We start from the raw sequence: 21884 nt of genomic DNA on the forward strand, positions 1-21884 counted from the left end.
AATCCACCTGCCAATGCAGGGGACATGGGTTCGAGCCCTGGTCCAGGAAGATCCCACGTCGCGGAGCAAATAAGCCCGTGTGCCACAACTACTGAGCCTGCGCTCGAGAGCCCATGAGCCACAACTACTGAGCCCGTGAGCTACAACTACTGAAGCCTGCATGCCTAGAGCTTGTGCTCCACAACAAGAGAAGCCACCACAATGAGAAGCCCGCACACCGCAATGAAGAGTAGCCCCCGCTCATCACAACTATAGAAAGCCCACACACAGCAACGAAGATGCAACGCAGCCAAAAATAAAAAATTTAAAAAATTTAAAAAGTATATGAGAGGGGAATTCCCTGGCAGCCCAGCGGTTAGGACTCCGTGCTTCTGCTGCAGGGGCCGCGAGTTTGATCCCTGGTCGGGAAACTAAGATCCCACATGCTGCGACACAGCCTAAATAAATAAATAAATAAAATAAAGTCTAAAAAAATAAAAGTATATTTGAGGATGTACGTAGGTTATATGAAAACATTATGCCATTTTATATAAGGGACTTGAACATCTGCAGTTTTGGTGTCCACGGGAGTCCTGCAGATATTGAGGGATGACTGTACTTCATCTTAGAAAAAGGAAAGCAAGTTATCACTTTGATCTGGTAGTGTGCTTAATTCATCATCCTCACTGACTGGTAGCCAAGCAGATTTTTTAAAAGCTTAGTGCATTCTTTAAAAAGAACACACTTAAATCTTAAAACCTATCACTCTGTTTAAAAATAGTTAAGCTTATTAAAACTTAACTTATTAAAAAGTAAATAGTTAACTAGAAATGACAAGCTTATGTCTGTTAAAATACAAATTATCTATTATCATAACTAAGGATGATATGAATTAAGGCAAACCCAGGAGTGTCTGGTACGGTCATTAACAGATATTATGCTAAACATTCTCCTATGCACAAACAGGATCAGGATCTGACTCAGACTTATATACACAGATCAGAAATGCAACCCATTTCAGAACGCTAAAACTGTTCACATTATTTATTGATGCTGCCTCAAGAGCAAGAGCTATAGCAGTTCTTCTACATTGTAAAACAACAAATACTTTTTAAATCAGAAAAGTATAAACTACCAGTAGCAGTTCAACATGGCTTTGTGAATAGCAAATGAATTCAAAACTATTTCTTTTCTGAGACAAAAACACAGTATGTGGGAAAATAACACACACTTGCTTCTAAAGAATTCGAAGCTTCATAATGATCACATTTTATCCTCAGATTATCCTTTTCCTTCTACCCAAAAAGAGGAGATTGAGAAATTTGCCTAGCAGTACCCAGAAAAATCACACACTGAGTCTCATTTGAATTTCAGTAGTCTTCTCAATGGATTGAAGCACTTTTTTCTGATAAGCAGCTACTTTTGATTTTCTCAAAATTTATGACTGCCAAAGATTTGGGGAGGTAAGAAATGCTGAGAGGATGACTGCCCATCACATTCAGGCTATAGGAAAAAGACTGTCATTCAATCAGTTTGGAGACATAAAAGTTCATCAAAAATGGCCAATGGAAAAAGCAAGTCTTAAAGAAATTACCCTCTTTTTGAGATCGGAATCAATTTTTCAAAAACGTTTGTTTCACCAGATATCCCTATCCCTCCTGACCACTGGAAATTCCATTGGAAGAGCAATCTGAAGCTCTTCTAACCAGAAAGGGAAGTAGGTGTCAAAGGAACAGCATGAAAGCATCTCAGAAAAGAGCACAAAATAGAAATGAAAATCTAGAAGCATTAGAAAGAAGAGCTTACAGGAGAAGTAAAATAGGTACAGAAGAAACAATGAGCACAAAATTTCTTAACCCAGTGGATATCAGACCTTTAACAGACCTGTATTCTAGATTTTTACATTTTTCTCCTGAGGATGTTTTTACAGTAACTGATTCCAGCCCTTAGAATCTGAGCAGCCTCTAAAGGTTCCGAACATACTACATGGCAGGTACTGGGCTAAGTGCTTTCCGTGCATCATCTCCTCAAAACAACCTTAGTGGGGACTAATGAAGAGAAAGGTATGGCAGCTCAGAGGATCCACAGATGAAAAAGCCGTGGTGTAAAACCAACAAGGAAATATGCCTTGAGGAAAAGAGTGGAGACTGAAGAGGTAAAAAAAGGAGCCACATGCTACAAGGTCTTATATGCTATGTTGAAAAGTTCAAATTCCTGTGAAAAGCTGTAGATTCACTGAACTATTTTAATCAGAGGAGCCATATGATTACATTTACATTTTAGAAATATCACTGTCACCTGGAAAATGACTGGGGACAGACTGGAGGCAGGGATAACAGAGCTACCGGACTCTCCTAAGAGAGCAAGCTAAACTTGCTGGGCAGTGGCGATGAGAACAGAAAGGATGGGAGGCCTGAACGGACGGACAGATGAATGGACTCAAGAGCTATCAGGAAGAGAAGCACACAGACTATGGCAGCACCACAATCCTGGAGGGCAAGTTCAGGGTGGCTGGGACACAGCAGACAGTATATATTTGCCATGGGGATGTAGAAAATTACAACTACAGAATTTAAGAATGACTCCCAGGTTCTTGACATATCTGACTAAGTAAACTGAAGTACCAGTCATGAGAACAGAGGAAAAGCAAACTTGAGAAGAGAAATCTGAATATGAGTTTGAACATGCTGAATTGGAATATTCAACTCCAATAAAGAGTTAGAACGTCCTGTGTTTTTTAAGTGTTCCTCATAGCAACTCCTTGAGGTAGATATTTTTATCCCTATTCACACAAGTGGAAGGAAAACTCAGAGCGGTTCTGTACTTGCCTATGTCCATATTTTGCCCACTTACTAAGAGCAAATGCTGCACCTGCAATTTAAACCCAAAGCCCAAGCAAGGTTTTTCCAACACACTAAACTGCAGAAGAATGTGACATTGACATTTACGAAGATGAAACTGGTTGTGGTTTGATATTGACTGGGCTAGCAACACAGACTAAAAACATGTCCAATTCTATAGGCTACGAGCCGGTCCAAAGTAGTGTGACTAGGAATGCAGTGTAGTATAAAAACAAAGACATGATGATTTGGTAGAGGCAGGGTAATGATTCAAAGATGCCTCTTTGGTTTCAAATCAAGATAACTAGAACATTATAAAATAACCACATAATGAAGGAAGAACTAGACTGGAAAGATAAGTTCAGTTTTCTGATAGATTGATTTTTTAGGTGATACTAGAACACCAAATAGATATGCAAGACCGGAAAGATAGCAAGATATCAATAACTCATCCTTTAATAAATACTTATTGAGTGCTTACTATGTACCAGGCACTGTCTCTGAAGTACTAGGAATAGAAATGAAAAGTTCTTGTCCTTATGGAGTTTACATTCTACACAGGTGGCAATCAATCAACCAACCAATCAATCAATGTGAGGTAGTTGAGTACTATAAAGAAACAAAATGGAACAAGGACACAGAGAGGGTAAAGATGGATATTTTTTACAAAAGGTAATCAGGGAAAGCCTCTCTTAGAAACTCTTCTGAACAGAGTCTTGAATGATGTGATGGACATCAAGACCTTCACATATACCTGAGGGAAAAATAACCTAGGCAAAGAAAACAGCACAATATAGATAGAGAGGCAGGAGTGAGCCTGGCATATTCAGACCCAAGAAGCTTAGAATGAGAGAGAGTGTTTGGAGACTGTCATCATATCAGAGACATAGGAAAGGCCAGACTATGGGCCACACTAAGGAACTTGCATTTCCCTGTAAGTGGGATCGGAAGCTCCTGGAAGGTTCTGAGCAGGTAAATGACAGTACCTAAGATTTTTTAAAAGATCACTGACCTTTGTAAATGAGAACTGATTGTAAGGGGCAAGAGTAGTAGCAAAGAAGCCTTCTAGAAATCTCCTGCCACAGTCTATGAAAGAGAGAACGATGGCTGGAGTAAGATATTAGTGATGTGAGAAGGAGAAGTGATGAGATTCTGGATATATTTTTAAAGTAGAGCCAGAAGATCTTGCTGATAGCATGGATATGAAGCGTGAAGGAAAAAGAAGAATCAGTGATGACTCCTAGACGTTAGAGATGAGTGGCAGTAAATACCAACAGTGCCATCTACTGAAACAGGCAAGGGTGAAGGAATGAGCAGGTTTGGGGAAGAAACCAAAAACTATTATCATCTCGCTATCCCATATTAAAGATAAAGAAACTGAGGCACAGAATATCTAAGCAACTAACCCAAAGAGTCACACTGCTGGGAAGCAGCAAACCTGGTAATTGAGTTCAGGCAGTGTAGTTCCAGAGTCTGAATTCTTAGTGCAAAGCTAAATTGCCTCCTAAGACTCCAAGGGGAAAAAAAGTCTCAAAAAAGAAGTTCTAGAACTGAACATTTGGAAGTCACAAAAAGGAGAAGCCAAAAAGACTAAAAAAGAGCTAAGCAGAAAATTAGAAAAAGTTTGGTGTCCTGGAAACCAAGTGAATAAAGTACATCAAAGAGGAATGCTAAGAGATCAACAAAGAAATGAACTAGGAATTGACTGATGGGTTTGGCAAGACAAGTCACCATGGACTCTGAAATAAAAGCTTGATGGAATGAGTTATCTTCATAATTTAAGAGTTGAACTTAGCAAGAAATATAACATCCAAAATGAGATTCATGTATTCAGTAAGTGTTTACTAAATGTTTATTAGTGCCAGAGACTGGTCTACGTGTTAGGGATACAGTAGTGAACAAACCAAACAAAAATGCCTGTCCTCATGGAGCTCACATTCTAATAACATATTTAGGTGCTTCTTCAAAGGAAAAGTGATCACCAGTATTTTATCTCTTTATATGAAATGTTATGTGGTATATATCAGTATGTAAATTTCCGATTTACCATTTCAGTTTATTGATGAATAAAGCTAAAGGCAATTAATTTTGAAGTAGTAAAAATATATGCTAATGTTAAGAGATAAATATATCAAGTGAGTTAGTGGGAGTACTTTAATATCACTGACATACTCACTGACAAAGTAAGAAGAAATATTGTTAAATGTATTCTACATACTATATTCTACATGCTAGTGAAAAAGTTTAAATGGGAGTCTATTGGACTCTGTCCAAGGATGATTTGCTGGGGTCTCCGGCAGGTCTTCTTACATAAACTTTCACGATATTTTGATACATGGATCATGAGGAGAGAATTGATCCAAACACTAAAACCTAACTTTAAGAAGTAAGCTTTTCTGGGAGTTCCCTGGCGGTCCAGTGGTTAAGACTCCACGCTTTCACTACCGAGGGTGCGTGTGGGTTCAATGGGGAACTAAGATCCCGCAAGCCACACAGCGGCGTGGCCAAAAACAAACAAACAAACAAAAGCAAAACAAACAAACAAAAAGTAAGCTTTTCTGGAGCAAAACAATGTTCCTACACTCAAGAAGCTTACCGTCTACAGGCTCAATGGACACGTTCTCAATTCAACAAACTTTTATTAAGCACCTACTCTGTGGCAACCAATAAAAGAGTTCAGGGGCTTAATACAAGATATAACTATCTTTAATGTGAAATAATTTGGTAAAGACAAAAAGTGTCGCAGGAGTTTTGAAAAGGGTGGAGATTACAGTAGGCTAGAGCAGCGTTTCTTAACTGGAAACTATTTTGTGCCCCCAGGGGACATCTAGCTATGTCTGGAGATGTTTTAAATCATAACTGGGGTTTCGGTGGGAGAGGTGCCACTGGCATCTAGTGGGGACAGGTCAGGGATGCTGCTAAACAGCCTACATTGCAGAGGACAGACGCCCATGACAAAGACATTTATCTGGTCCAAACCAGCTGCAGTGACGCTGATAAGAAACCCTAGGTTAGAGTAATAAGGAAATGACTCAGGTATGAGTTGGATTCTGAGTTGACTTTTAATCATAAGTAGGTGAAGAAAGGTAGAAGAAATAATACAAGCAAAAGTATAAAAGCAAGAAGGAGCCTGTGTCTGAACTGGGTGGTGTAGGTACTGGGAAAGGTGTGACATTAAGAATCCAATGGAAATGTGGGTTCAAAAGGCAACAGGATATAAAAGTGGTTGGGTAGTTGGAAGCTAGATTACATACGAACATGAAAACTAGATCAAGGTGCTGGAAACAGAAGAAGAAGGTATTAAGAAATTGTTTTACTTTAAGCATTTGCCCTGGAAGTTAACGTGGTAAGTTATACACCTGCTTGAGAGCAGCAGCATGCTGCTTACTCATCGCTCTCTTATGTCACTGAGCAGTGTCCTGTAAACAGTGTGTGCTAACTGCCTATTAAATTAAATGTAATTTCCAAATTAGTTATTTATTAACTATTACTAGTCATCTCTAAAGTTCCACCCACTGCTGAGATTCAGGACATTCATTTAAACTGGAACTGAAGAAAGCTATCATTTAGTCACTGCCCACCATATAAAGGCACTGTAGGAGGCCCCGCTACACATACTATTCCACTGAACCACAAACAGAATGCGTCTTCCCTCTCTTTAAAGACAAGGACGTTGGGACTCAAAGGGCTCCAGTAACTTGCCCATGATTCCACTCTGAGCTAGGCAGCGGCAGGGATGGGATTGAACCTTTTTCTAGTCTTAACCCAAACCTTCAAGCTTCAGTGGCAGACTGTAAGTTAGAGTTAAAAAGAAGATTCAAACCTTTTATCATTAAGATATACAAAGACATGAAAAGCAACTCCATTAGGGTGTCCTTATTCTTCTTTACTCTAGCAATTAGGCACGGTATTTAACTTGCTTTCACTCCACACGTGTGTGCCCCAAATGCTAGGAGCATTCAAATCACCCCAAAATTCTCTCCCTGAAAACTCAAACTCCTGTAATTATTACCCTCAGACCAGGAAAACACACACACACACACACACACACACACACACAAACTAACCTGTTGAATTGGTATGATCAGTACCTAAAACCGATGACTCAGAAAACCAAAAATAGACCATTTCAAATTCAGAACAAATTAGCATTTTCGGATCCCAGGTCCTCTTCCACACTTAAAGTACTGAGACCTACCCAAGGAAGGCAGCCCAGTGTCTCCGGACCTCAATGACGTCTACACTGTTGCCAAGTATTCCATCTTCATCATTCTCTCCCAAGATCTCTGACAGTCCACCCTGAACCAGAAGCTCTGTCCTCCCGCTACAGTTCTATCACAGATTTTAAAGTCCCCTAAGGAAGCCAACCTAAAACATTCCCCTAGTTCTAGATGTCTGACATGTGTCCCGGGAAACACTCTATCATAGGGCTTATCATCCTACGCTAGCGAAGACTCCCTAGCTCTCGACTCTGTCCTCCCAGAAGCACCGTCCCAGCACCAGCTCCCGCCCCAGCTGTTCCTCCGCGGCCTTCGTCACCCACCTCTCCAGCAGTTCTTTCGGAACCCACAGCCCCAGCTCAAGGCCCGTTTCCCAGGCTCTCACAGTCCCCCTTCTTTCCAAGAGGATGCGCCGAGCCCCCAACCTCCTCCAAACTCTTACAGAAAGAGCCTCAGGGAAGGGGCAGGACTCGCCCGGCCCGGGGGTCCAGACCGTCCGCCAGGTGCGGGCACAGCAGGCTCGCGGTCCGCCGGAGGTGGACAGGGGGCGGCAGAAGCACCTACCGACGTCCTGATCGAAGGGATTGGTGGCAAAGAGAGGCATCTCCACTGCGTGCTGAGATGTCCGCAGGGACTCTCCCTCGACACCGCGGGAGTCAGGGTACGACCGAGGAAGGAAGGCTCCTCAGACAAAAACAGCGACCGAGACGGACCCCCAGGGCTCCGCGACAGCTCCTCCTCTCACCGACCCCCAGCTACCGCGGCGTCGGCGGCGGCGACAGGAGCGAAGGAGCCGCGAAGGCCCCCGGCGCGGAGCCTGTCGGGAATCTGGGCGCCCTCGGCGCCGCCTGCCCAGAACCTGCCCGGAACCTGCCCCGCCCAAACCGGCCCAACCCCAGAGCCCCCTCCGCCCGGCCCCGCTTTGATTAGCCACACGGGAGAGTGGCCGTGATGCCTGCGCTTCCTGCTTTGGCCTTGGTCGGGAACCTCCGGAGGACGGGGTCCTCCGGGTGCGCCGAAGCCGACTAGCGAGCCCAGGCGTGAATCAGAGGCTGAGTAGAAAGAAAAGGAGTCGAGGCTGGGGAGAGGGGAGATCCCTTTCTCCCACCCGTTCCGTCGGTTGTCACAACTTTGTGGTCCCTGGGGAGGGGGAGGGAAGCCCCTTCACTCGAGGGCATCTAAGTAAAAGGGCTGTGAGTTCAATTCTCTGCCTGCGGTGACAAGGAACTTGCTCGGTGAAGTCATGTGAGCGGGGCGGCTTGGCCAGAGTCCCCACGAGGGGAGTGTCGGGCGCGCGGCTGCTCGCGGCGGCTGAGGCTGCGCTGGCACCTTCCCGAGAGGCCCCGAACGCCCGCTTTGGAGGCTTGGTCAAAAGCACTTCTGGCTGGGCGTTGGCACCTACTGACTGACTGTGCACTCACTAAGCGATTACGGTGATTGGCAAAGCAGTGGCACAGCGCAAGAAGGTCTACGATACCCGCCCCCCCCGCCCCAAACCGAGCAAAAAGAGAAAACTGAAAAATGGAGCTAGCGATTGATTAGTGATTCGTAATAACTTAAACTATTTCGTCATTTTATTTATAACTTTACAAAAATATTATATCCTGTAGAAATGTTAAGCAGCATCTTCTAAAGAATTTTGCATCCCTCTTGGAAGGAACTTAGAGCATCTTGCATGTAAATTGAAGTTATGTAAGTCTACCAAAATTAGAGCACTTCCGAATGTAGCACGTAAACGTTTACAACGTGTGGACAACAGGATTGGTATTGTGGAATATGACGAGGACTTAGAAACATCCATTAAGAATGAAGTCCCATTTCTAAAAGTGAAAAATGACGATTAGAGTAGCATTTAGATACGTGTTTCTCATTGAGACAAAGATGAAAAAGAGTCAGGGATGTGGGGAATCGTACACTCATAATGTTGGATGAAATTATTACAGTCTCCCTACAAGAAATATCTGGAAGTATGTAACACAAGCTTTTAAAACCGTGAGTACCTTTGGACCCAACAATTCTACTTTTTTCAACTCATCCTAAAGACATTCTTTAAGAACGTGAACAAATATATTCATGGCAACCTTGTTTATAATATCAGAGCATTGTTAAACACGAAAATGCCCGACATTTAGGGATTGGACACACTACTTCCCTCTTGGTGCCTCAGTTTCCTCATCGGTATGAAACAGGAGTAATAATCAGGTTGTGAGAATCAAATGGATTCACGCAAACGAAGCTCTTAGGTGCCCAGCATACAGCAAGTGCTAAATAAATGTAAGTAATCGTTTTAACTAGTATTCGTTCAGTAAATCATAGTACACACAATGTAAAAACTCCCCGGCTATTAAAGGTGATAATATAGATCTATATTTACATAGACAGACATCTAAATACATGAGTTTGTAAAAGCAGCTTACAAAACCATATGAGATTACAAAATAACCCCCAACTTTTAAATTCTGACAGGAAATAGGTGAGAATATTCAGATTATCTCTGAATGGTAAGACTTGTGATATTTTGCTCTTTAGGCACTTTATATTTTCCAGATATTTTAGTGATGATTCTATATGTCTTTCAAGAGCAGAAAAAAGTTAACACAGCAATGTAAAAAATGTGGTACATTAGTGCCCCCGGTTCTTAATATTTTAAGGAGCCATTACCAAAACTTGCTTGTGTTTCATTATGATGAGTATACAGTTCTTCCAAAACATCACTCTTGGTATGTGAAGCAGAGCATTCTCTCTCAAAAACCGGTTCTTGATTACTGGGCTGACAGAAACAGGTGTCTACCTCAAGTTTCCGGGCATTAGTGTCTGGGGCACATTATCATAATCGCTATGTATCAGAGCCAAATATTTATGAAGATGCATTTGGATGTGCTTTGTGCTTCGCTGAATAATTCTGTTGCCAGCGATAAGCTAGTGATCAAATTGTTCAAGCCTTGATCATCAATATGTGAGCACTGGAAATAGTGAAGTAATAACATGACTATTAGTCTTGATAGCATTATCTATGTATTCTGACCTAGAAGAATGGTTATAGCTCTTTGGGGCTTTTATCATTAATATGCTATAAATAATAAACATTTTAAATATTATTTAACATAAAACCAAATAGAAAAAGTGCAAGTGGTTTGTATTTTGAGGTTAGCTTTCCATTATTATCCCCTGAAACATTAAATACATGAGTTTCACTTTTAGTTTTACCATAGTTTTTTAATCGTTGTAGAGACACTTTCAAGTGTTTCTGTAATATGTGTTTATGAAATTCTATGGTTAATTTAAAAATGTTAAATCCCTTTTTTTTGTTTGTTTGACTTTGAAAATTCTTCTGTCTTTAAAAACAAGAGAGCAACATGCAAGTGGAGTTACTCCAGGAAAAAACTATAATTCTAAGGTTTAGGAAAAGAAATACCCTAAGAACGTTACTAACACTACTCTAGTTCACACTCTTATCATCCTTTGGATGAATTATTACATTCAGCTCCTACTATGTTTTTCTCCTTTCCTACTGCTATGGACTGAATCGTGTCCCCACAGAATTCATATGTTGAAGTCCTAACCCCTAACGTGATGACATTTAGAAGTGGAGCCTTTGGTAGATAATTAGGTAATTAGGTTTATATGAGGACATGAGATTGGGGCCCTCATGGTGGGATTAGTGCCATTATAAGAATAGACACCAGAGACCTTCCTTTTTCTCTTCTCTCTGCCATGTGAGGACACAATGAAAAGGCACCTGTATCTGCAAGCTAGGAAGAGAGAGCTCCCCAGAACCCAACCATGCTGGCACCCTGATCTCAGACTCCAGCCTCTAGAATGGTAAAAAATAAATAAATTTCTGTTGTTTCAGCCACCCAGTCTATGGTATTTTCTCATGGCAGCTGAGTTAATACACCTACCTGTCTCCAAACCATTCTCCACACCCCTGCTGGAATGATTTTTCTAAAACACAAATCTGATTATGTTATTCCTTTAAAATTCTCATATGGTTCTTCAGTCACTCAGTCATTTAATAAATATTTATTAACTCCTTATGTGTACGAAGTACCATACTAGATGCTGGAAATATCATAGGGATAAAAGCTCTTTTATGGAGTATAGCTTATGGGAAATACAGTCATTAAAGAAATAATTAAATTCTAATTCCTTAGCATTACATCCTTACAGAACTGGCCCCTGAAAATCTCATTTTTAAATTTTATTTATTTATTTATTTATTTTTGGCCACACTGAGTGGCATGTGGGATCGAACCCATGCCCCCTGCAGGAAGCGCAGAGTCTTAATCACTGGACTGCCAGGGAAGTCCCTCATTTTTTTAAAGTTTTTTTTCATCCCCTCTACTTTAGTCTTTCTGATGCCCCCATACTTTCCATGTCTTCAAACAAGCAATTCGTTCTGCCTTTCCTGCTCTGATTCCATACCCTCTCTAAACCTCCACTCAATTTCAATTCCCAAAAGCCTTTCCTAACTCAGCACCTGACCTGTACTAGGCATGTAATAAGTATTTGTTAGTTGATTATTGGCCGTTTCTATCATAGCACTTAATGGTATTATATTTGTTCCAAGTGTCTTTTACTACATAAAAACCACCCAACCTTAGCGACTTAGGACAACAATAATCATTTCCTTTGCTTGCAAATCAAAAAAGTCGACAGAGCTCTGCAGGCACAGCTTGACTTTCTTCCACACAGTGTCAGCTGGGGTGGCTCAAGGCTGGGATGACTTTACACCTGGGGCTGCAGTCATTCGAAAGCTTGCACACTTACCTGTCTGGCCACTGATACTGGCAGTCCGTGGAGTCATTGGGGCTGCAGCCCAGAACACCTACAGGGAACCTCCCATGTGTCAGCATATCACGCTGCACATTGCAAGAGGCAGGAAGAGAAAACCTCCAGTTTCTAAGACCTGAGCTAGGAGGCGGGCACAGCAGGGTTTCAGTCATATTCTACTGGACAAGCTGTGGCAGCATCTGCACTGACGGGGAAAGGAAATAAAATCCAACCTTCGATGGAAGGAGTATAAAAGAATTTGGGGGCCATATCTGAAAGCTGCCACACTATTATAACTTTTTACTTGTTTGTATAGCATTGGTCTGTGACTCTCTTATCTTGATATTTCCAGACTTTCCACTAAGTGTTCCATAAATATCTGTTAAATGTAGTAATAAAATATGTCACAATTAAATTGGCACACTTCTGTTACCAGCCATGGGAGAGTAACAGGATCTGGACTTACCTTTCACCATAACCAAGAGAAAGCTGGATAAAGTGTATGGAACAACTGCTTTCAGACCTAAACCAACAGACTGGGATCCCAAGGAGAAAGGGAACAAGCCCTGAGCCCTATGATCGCCACAGCTTTCTGTCCACGGTCAGTTTCTGGACTGTGCCACAGGGAGGGGAAACCCCAAAATTACCAAAAGGGATAATAAATGACATTTTACAATGATAAAGGCATAAATTCACCAAGAAGACATAATAGTATCAATTGTGTATCAACTTAAAGACAGAACTGGAAAAAAGGAAGCAAGATTTACAGAACTGATAGGAGAAATAGATACATCCATAGTTTTGTTAGCTGTTTTAATACTCCTCTCTCAGGTAAAGATAGAACAAATAGAAAATCAGTAATTACTTAGAAGACTCAAAGAACTCTCTCAACCAACTTGATCAAATTGACGTTTATGATGGCCCACCCAAACTCTGCAAGATAACATTCTTGCCAAGTAGACACAGAACAGTAACAAAGATAGACAATATGCAGGACCTTATAATGACTCAAAATAATTTAAAGGATAAAATTAAATAGATTTTGTTCCTTGACTAAAACAGAATTAACTTAGAAAGATAACAAAGATATCTGAAATTTTTCAATTTATGTAAAAATTAAACAGAACAGTTCTAAATAACCTATGTGTCAAAGAAAAATCAGAAAATATTTTGAACTGGATGAAAGTGAAAACAAATCAAAATTTGTGAGATGCAATTAAAGTGATGCTTAGAGGAATAGTTTAAGCATTAGATATTAGAAAAGAAACATCTAATGTCAATGAGCTAAGCTTCTACCTTAAGAAGATAGAAAAAGAACTCAAGTAGAAAAGAGAAATAATAAAGATGAAACCAGAAATCAGTGAAATAAAACACAAATGATAAAGCAAATCAATAAAACCAAAATTTAATATTTTTAAAAAATCAATAAAATTGATAACACTCTACCTAGATCAAAAGATAAAGAGGAAACACATAAACTGCCAGTATCAGGAATTAAAGAAGCAACATGACTATAGATCCCATAATTAAGACATTACAGAAATTAATATTAAACCAAAACATTCATAAAGAAATATTCTTTTAAAAACCTTTACACCAATAAATTTGACAACATAGGCAAAAGGGGAAAAAAATCCTTGAAAGATGTAAATGATCACAACTGGGTCAAGAAGAAACAAAACCTGAAAACATATATATATATATATATATATATATCAATAACAGAAATTAAATTCCTAGTTACACTCCACAAAAATCTCTAGACCCATGAATTCAATAGTTAATTCTATCAAACTTGTAAGGAAGAAATAATATCAAACATCTACAAAATCTTTTAGAAAATACCTCAGTGGGGAACAATTTCTTAATTATTTTATGAGGCCGACATTACCCTGACACTAAAATCAAACAAAGACATTATAACAAAGCATTAAACAATATCCCTCATTAACAGAAATAATAATAATCCTTTAAAAAAAGAAATTTACAGGAATATAAAGAGAATACATCATGACTAAGGAGAGAGTATCCCAGGAATATAAAGTTACTTTAGCGTTTGAAAATCAACGCAGTTGACAATACTAACAGAACGTAAGAGAAAAATCATATGAAAATCTCAATAGGTACAGAAAAATACCATTTGACATAATTCAAAAGCCTTTGTGATAAAAACAACAAACTAAGAATAGAAGAAACATTTCTCAACCTGACAAAAGGCATCTTCAAAAAACTTAGACCTAACATCGCACTCAGTGGTGAAAGAGAATGATTTTTCTATAAAAAGAAGCCATACAAGAATGCCCATTTTCACACTACTACTTAATATTATAATGATGGTCTTAGTGCTAAAGTCAAGAAAAAACATTAGAGCAATATAGGTTTCAGACTTTGCCTTTGGCCAAGATGGAATAACAGAGATTGGATTTATCATCTTGCTGGAAACAACTGAAAAAACAGACAAAATATATGAACAACAGTTGTCAGTGACCCTGGCAAAAAAGAGAGTTATCCCTGAGAGGTGGGATACAAATAAAGGGAGCGTTATGATTGCCCTTGTTTACTGCCTGGATAGAGTTTCCAGGCCATGGCATAGAGCTCAGTCTCCTTGAGATGAGAAAACAGAGCTGCAGGTCCAGAGGGGCCAAGGTTGTTACGGTTTACAGGGCAGAGCACTGGAGACATGCTGGAACCCAAAAATATGCATCACCTGACAAGATAAAATACACAACGTCTGACATCTAATAAAAAATTACCAGGCTATCTACAAGAAACCTATTTTAAATACACGACTATGTCATGGTATATAAACATATACCATGCTAACACTAACCAAAAGAAAACTTGAACAGTTATATTAATGCCAGACAAAGTTGGTTTCAGATCAAAGACTATTACCAGAAATATAGAACATCACTTTTTAATGAAAAGAGAGTCAAATAATCAAGAGAATATGAGAAAACTATATAGTTTTGCACATAGTGACAACTTCAAAGAACATAAAACAAAAACTGACAGAACTTCAAGGAAAAACAGACAACTCCATGATTATAGTTGGAAATTTCAACTCCCCTGTCTCGATAGTGATAGAAGTCAGTAAGGCTGTAGAAGCTTGAATAAAACTATCAACCAGCTTGTCTTAATTGAAACTGATAGAACACTACATCTGATGAAAGCTGATTACGTATTCTTTTTTTTTTTTTTTTTTTTTTGCGGTACGTGGGCGTCTCACTGTTGTGGCCTCTCCCGTTGCAGAGCACAGGCTCCGGACGCACAGGCTCAGCGGCCATGGCTCACGGGCCCAGCCGCTCCGCAGCATGTGGGACCCTCCCAGACCGGGGCACAAACCTGTGTCCCCTGCATTGGCAGGCGGACTCTCAACCACTGCACCACCAGGGAAGCCCCCTGATTATGTATTCTTTTTAAGTGCACATAACATACTTATCAAGATAGAGAATATTCCAGGCCACAAAACAAATCTCAATAAATTTAAAAGGATTCAAGTCATACAAAGTATGTTTTCTGAGTACAATAGAATTAAATTAAAAATAAATTACAGAAGAATATTTAAAAGTCCCCAAATATTTGGAAACTAAGGTAACACTTCTAAATAACCCATTGGTCAGAGGAGAAATAAAAATGAAAAATAAGAAGTATTGTGAATGGAATGATATTGAAAATACAACATATCAGAATTTATGGGAAGCAGTTATAGCAGTATTTAGAGGGATATTTATAATATAGCATATATACTGGGAAAAAGATCTCAAATCAATTGTCTCAGCTTTTGTTTTAAGAATCTAGAAAAAATTGCAAATGAAACCCAAAGAAAGCAGAAGAAGGGAAGCAGTAAAATCAGAGAGGAAAGCAATGAAAAAGGAAACAGAAAAACAATAGGGGAAAATAAAAGGCAATAAATAAAATTGATAAAACTGTAGTCGGACTGATGAGGGAAAAAAGAGAGAAAAGATACAAATTACAAATTTCAGGAATGAGAGAAGTGATGTAACTACAGATGCTACAGATATTAAAAAGATAATAAGGGAGTATTATGGCCAACTCTATAACTATAAATTAGATAACTTAAAGGAAATGGCAAATTCCTTCAACTGCACAAACTACTAAAGCTCAGGACAGAAACAGTTAACTTGAATAGCTCTTTTTTTATTAAAGAAATGTAATTTCTTGTTGAAATCCTTTAACAAAATTAACTTTGGGTCTAGATGGATTCACTGGAGATGACCAAGGGGCATGAGGAAATTGGGAAGGGATGGGTTGATGGTATATCTTCATCATTTTGATAGTGGTGGTAGTAGTTTCATGGATATATATATATGTCAATACTTATCAAATTGTACATTTTAAATATGTACAGATTATTTTATGTCAATTATACCTCAATAAAGCTGTTTAAAAATCACCAGCAAGAATATCCTTTGCAACAATTTATAGTTTTGATGAAACATTTTTAGACAATCACTTAAAAATATGAGTGAGGGCTTCCCTGGTGGCGCAGTGGTTGAGAGTCCGCCTGCCGATGCAGGGGGCGCGGGTTCGTGCCCCGGTCTGGGAGGATCCCACGTGCCGCGGAGCGGCTGGGCCCGTGAGCCATGGCCGCTGGGCCTGCGCGTCCGGAGCCTGTGCTCTGCAGCGGGAGAGGCCACAGCAGTGAGAGGCCCGCGTAACGAAAAAAATATATATATATATGAGTGAAGGTAAAAATGTTTGAAAACCACACCCTCAGGTCATTACCCAGCAAGATTGCCCCACCTCCCCAGGCTCTCCTAATAAATAATTCTAAAACAACTGCTTCTTCTGACTAACATGGTTTAACATGTTTTTTTTTTTGAGCAGGTCGGACCAATCAGTAAAATGCAAGGGTCTATAAATAGCCTTTTCACAACAAAAGATAGTTTTATAATAAATATAAACTCCCTTGATTTATTTTAGCTCAACTCTTGACTTCCACTTTTGACCCCTTGCTTATTATAAAGATTATACATCTTCTTTAACCTAATAACTGCTAATGACTGGGTAACTGGATTAGCAATACTCAACAGTTGGTGAGGGTTTATGGTGGTTCCGCTGACTCAGTTTGCAGCTGGTGTATCATGAAGGATCTTTGAAAATGAAGACGTCACCAAGGAATCTGCTTCTCCCCAGCATTTACCATTCAAAGATTTTTCAGAGGCTTCCAGGCATGTTAAAATAAGCCACAGATTTTCAAAACAGATGACTCCAATTATGAAGGTAGCTCAAAGTTTCTGGGCACAGTGAAAAATGAATGTGCTTACTGTAAGGAAATATGTAAGAAGGAAAAAGGCAGCTTCATTCTAAAGCTCCCTTGCTATATCTGTGCCTATGTAGCAAATGTTCCCCAAAGGAGCACTTAAAATACTACTTTTTATATTGTGTTTAGTCTAACATAATTAATGTTTATAATAGCATATGTGTATCTTTCATTTCGTTTTCATTATCAATTTTGTAAGGTATGAAATTGTTCTTCGAGAATGAATTTCTTACTTATAATAATATGACTATAGGACAGAAGGGTTTTACTTACAAAGGTTGGACTTTCAACTTTCTGCCTAGAACCACATTTGTAGGATTGATTCTATTTTAGAGGAGATGCTAGTAAGCTCTAAGTAATGACATCACTGTGCCTCAGTTTTCACATCAATAAAAATTTAAATTAATCCAACATTCCTCCCAAAATACAGTGCTCAATTTATCATTTTCTAGATTAGTACCTCTGCGTTTAGAGGTTTCTCACTCAACATTTCAGTTCTCGTTCTCCTTGTATTTGCTTTCAGCTGTACTTCCCTTACTCACTTCAGCTGCATTTTATAAATACTCTCTCCTTGAATCTATCAGCTTTCTTCTCTCTCATATTCATTCCTATTGTGATACTTACAAATAGAAAAACTGGTTAAAATTTTTAATTGTTTTTTTCTCTTCAGTTACTGATATCACTTCCCATTAATGATATCATTGTTCTTATCCTGTTGAAATAACCACATCAAGCCTAGTTAAGTTTTATCACTATATGCTAAAAACACACATTACATATCACATTATATCACTAGCATTACTAACACGGTCACTAACACTGTCACCAACACAAATCATTAACTCTGATTTCAAGATTTGTTTAAAGCTATGATAATCAAGACAGTATGGTACCGGTATAAGGATAGACAAATCAATCAATGGAACAAAATAGACATTTGAGAAATACATCCATACATATATGGACATCTGATTTTTGACAAACATACAAAGGCAATTCAGCAGAGAAAGGATAGGTTTTCAACAAATGATACTGGAGCACTTGGATATCTATAAGCAAAAACATGAATTTCAATCTATATTTCACACCATATACAAAAATTAACTCAAAATGGATTACAGGCCTGAATGTAGAACTCCAAACTATTAATCTTCCACAAGAAAACTGCACAAAATATTTTGTGACCTTGGGTTAGGCAAGAGTTTTAGATATGACATCAAAGACATAATCTATCAAAGAAAAAAATTAGTAAATAGGACTTCATCAAAACAAAAGCAACTCACAAACTGGGAGAAAATATGTGCCCATGATATATCTGATAAAGGACTTGTATCCAGAATATATAAAGTACTCTTGAAACAATAAGAACACGATCGTACCACTAAGAAAATGGGCAAGAGATCTGAATAGTCTCTAAAGCAAAGAAAATACCCAATTGACAAACAAGCACATGAAAAGAAGATTAGACCATTAGTCATTAGGGAAATGAAAATTAAAACCACAATGAGATAGCACAACACAGCAATTAAAATACATTAATATAAAATTTCAAAGACTGACCGCACCAAGTGTTGGCCGGGATGCAGAGCCACTGAAAGTCTCCTACATGGCTGGTGGGAATGTAAAATGGTACAACCCCTTTGGAAAACACTTTGGCAGTTTTTTATTATTATTTATTTATTTTTAAAATTAATTAATTTATTTTTGGCTGTGTTGGGTCTTCGTTTCTGTGCGAGAGCTTTCTCTAGTTGCGGCAAGCAGGGGCCACTCTTCGTCGTGGTACGCGGGCCTCTCACTATCGCGGCCTCTCTTGTTGGGAGCACAGGCTCCAGACGCGCAGGCTGAGTAGTTGTGGCTCACGGGCCCAGGTGCTCCGCGGCATGTGGGATCTTCCTGGACCAGGGCTCGAACCCGTGTCCCCTACATTGGCAGGTGGATACTTAACCACTGCACCACCAGGGAAGCCCATTTTGGCAGTTTCTTAAAAGGTTAGGCATATACCAACCATGCAAGCCAGTCATTCCACTCCTAAGTATTTACCTAAGAAAAATGAAAGCATAGATCCGAACAAAGACTTGTCAACGAATGTTCATTGATGCTTTATTTGTAACTGGAAAAAAACCAAATATCTAAGCATGAGTAGATAAATTATGTGGTGAATGGATAAACAAACTGTGGTATATCCATACAATAGAATACTTGCCAGCAATAAAAAAGTGAATTACTGGGGCTTCCCTGGTGGCGCAGTGGTTGAGAGTCCGCCTGCCGATGCAGGGGACACGGGTTCGCGCCCGGTCCGGGAAGATCCCACATGCCGCGGAGCAGCTGGGCCCGTGAGCCATGGCCGCTGAGCCTGCGCGTCCGGAGCCTGTGCTCCGCGACGGGAGAGACCACAGCAGAGAGAGGCCCGCGTACCGCAAAAAAAAATTAAAAATAAAAATAAAAATACAGTCGTTCATGATCAGTGGTATGCAATTCTTCCCCACAGCCAAAACACACACAAGTGTGTTAAGTAAAAGCAGAAGACAATATATAATTAGCTGCTAAAATGAATGACACATTATCAGTACAAACTAATTCTGTGGAAGAATAAGGATCCAGCATGAGCTGAAGCAATCAGCGAAAGCCACTTGAAAACACTGGTATTGAATGTAGCCTTGAAGAGTGAATGAGACTTACACAAACAGGAATGGGAAAATAGCAGTTTGGGTAGGGAGAAAAGAATGGAAGTTTGGATTAAAAGTTAGCCAGATCAGTTTACAGACAATGGACAGACCTTCTTAGCTGGGTCAGAGTATTTTGGTGACGGGCACTTCCTAAGAGATAAATGTTCGATTGGCTCCCCTGGGTTCAGGTTATAGTAGACAGCTCTGAAGCCAAGCTAACTAATCCATTTTTACCCTAAAGACAAGGGCTAATGTGTAGATTGATAAAAGATGTTTTGAAAAGTGAAACAATGTTATATGTAGAAAGCTATTCCAAATCTTTTTTTGCTTTGGGGACACCTTGCTTTCAAGCAGGCTCCCACCTCAACTTTCTTTTCCCTGCCTCAAAATACCTCCATCTCCACTTCCTTCATGCCTGTCTGAGAAAGAAGGGTCCTTTCTCTTTTTGAAACCTAATTCCTCCATCTATGTTCTTAATCGCTAACCCTCTCACAACCACAGGGATCTTGCTTCATGAAATAGCCTATTTCACATAGACAATCAGCCTCTTCATATCTTATTGCCCCTTTGCTTCAACAAATAAGCAAATGAAACCCTTTTTTGGGGGACTCTGCTGTGTCTGAAGATATTTCCTTATTCATTCCCCTCTTCATGCTGAAGTTGACCACCAACCTAGCTCTGGGCTGTATCATTTCTCTCTCAGACTGAAACTCGTCTCATTTCCTGCATCCCTCATGCCTTCTGCATCCAGTTCACTCTGCTGCCAGATTAACCTTGGGAAAGAGGCTTCTTCAGTATGATTTTCCTTCTCTCCAGTCTTCAGAAATTCACTCCTGCCTTTTAAAATAGAGTGGTTCTCAACGTGTTTCTAGTCTCGCCTGATACTTTTAAGATTTAGTCAAAGTGCACAGCTCACTTATCCTCAAGCTTCTTTGTTTTTCCCACCCCCATGTTCATGGTGAGCCCTCAGCCTGCAAGATCCTCCTGCAATCTGTCTGTTGGAGTCATACTCATTCTTCAAGTATTCAAAAGTGATTTTCTGAGCCCCCAGACAAGTTATTCCCATAGCATTCCGCGATTCACTTTTCAAATTTCTTTTACTCTGCATTTGATGATAGAATACGGACTTTGGTGTCAGGAAGAGCATCAAAATCTCTACTTATTAGCTTCTGACCTTGGGCAAGTTTCTTAATCCCTCCAGAGTTCAACTGCCTCATTTGAAAATGTGGATAATAATACCTATCTGTGAAGATTGTTGTATGGATTAAATCAGTGGAAGTGCCTGGCATATGAAAGATGGTATGTTTCTGACATTATCTTGGAATACATTTGTGTGAGTTTCTTATCCACTAAAAAGCACTGTAGGTCTTTTGAGGACAGGCCCCATTTTTCATTCATTTTGGTACCCCCTATTGGTACGTAGTATACAGTAAATTATTTACTTTTTAAAGGGACAGTTTTAGAAGTCTGTTGGCATGTAATTTACTCTTAGGATATTTCAAAGTTTTTTCCCCAAAATGTTATATTCAACTTTGTTAAAAAATATAGCCACTCTGAAAATGTTACATCTCATGTCATATTCAATGTTTTAAAGAAATAATTGGAGGAGAAACTATTAACTGTAATATACAAACTCATTCTGCCACAAAATTTGGGTTTTATGCTAAACATATCAATATTGTAAATTTTACACTTTAAAATATTTATTACGCACGACACTAAAATTGACTCTAAGTAATAATTTATATACATAAAATGCATCTGCTTTTTGTGTTTAGTGTGATGAGTTTTGACAGATGTATACACCTGTGTAACACCACAATCAACAAATAGAACACTTACATTATTCCGAAAGGATTCCTGTGTCTATTCCCAGCCTGTTCTCTTTGCACACATCCCCAGCACCAGGCAACAACTTTCCTGTTTCTTGTCACTGTATATTAGATTTTCCTTTTCTAGTTTCATATAAATGAAATCATATACTATGTAATCTTTCTGCTTTTGCTCAGCATAGAGTTTATTAGATTCATTCATGTTGCATGTTCAGTAGTTTGTTCCTTTTCATTGCTGTCATATTCCATTGTATGAACATACTACCATTTGTTTACCCATTCACATG

The 21884-nt window shown here is 39.3% G+C and overlaps 1 protein-coding gene across 3 annotated transcripts in view; it reads right to left on the reverse strand.

Moving 5' to 3' along the window:
- The window catches only part of STAM (signal transducing adaptor molecule), a 68113-nt gene extending 60261 nt beyond the window's left edge, over positions 1-7852 (reverse strand). Inside the window, exon 1 of one of the 3 annotated variants that reach the window (XR_004476205.2) lies at positions 7604-7835. Coding sequence is in view for 2 of the 3 variants with exons in the window: in XM_004278611.3 (XP_004278659.1) it covers positions 7604-7643 (40 nt within the window). In the remaining variant the exon portion in view is untranslated. Of the gene's footprint in view, positions 1-7603 lie in introns of all 3 variants that reach the window. The other 2 variants (XM_004278611.3, XM_049706538.1) reach the window with 2 other exon arrangements.
- Between the last annotated feature and the right edge of the window lie 14032 nt (positions 7853-21884).

The sequence above is a fragment of the Orcinus orca genome, chromosome 2, assembly GCF_937001465.1.
Source record: "Orcinus orca chromosome 2, mOrcOrc1.1, whole genome shotgun sequence".
Taxonomy (NCBI): Eukaryota; Metazoa; Chordata; class Mammalia; order Artiodactyla; family Delphinidae; genus Orcinus; species Orcinus orca.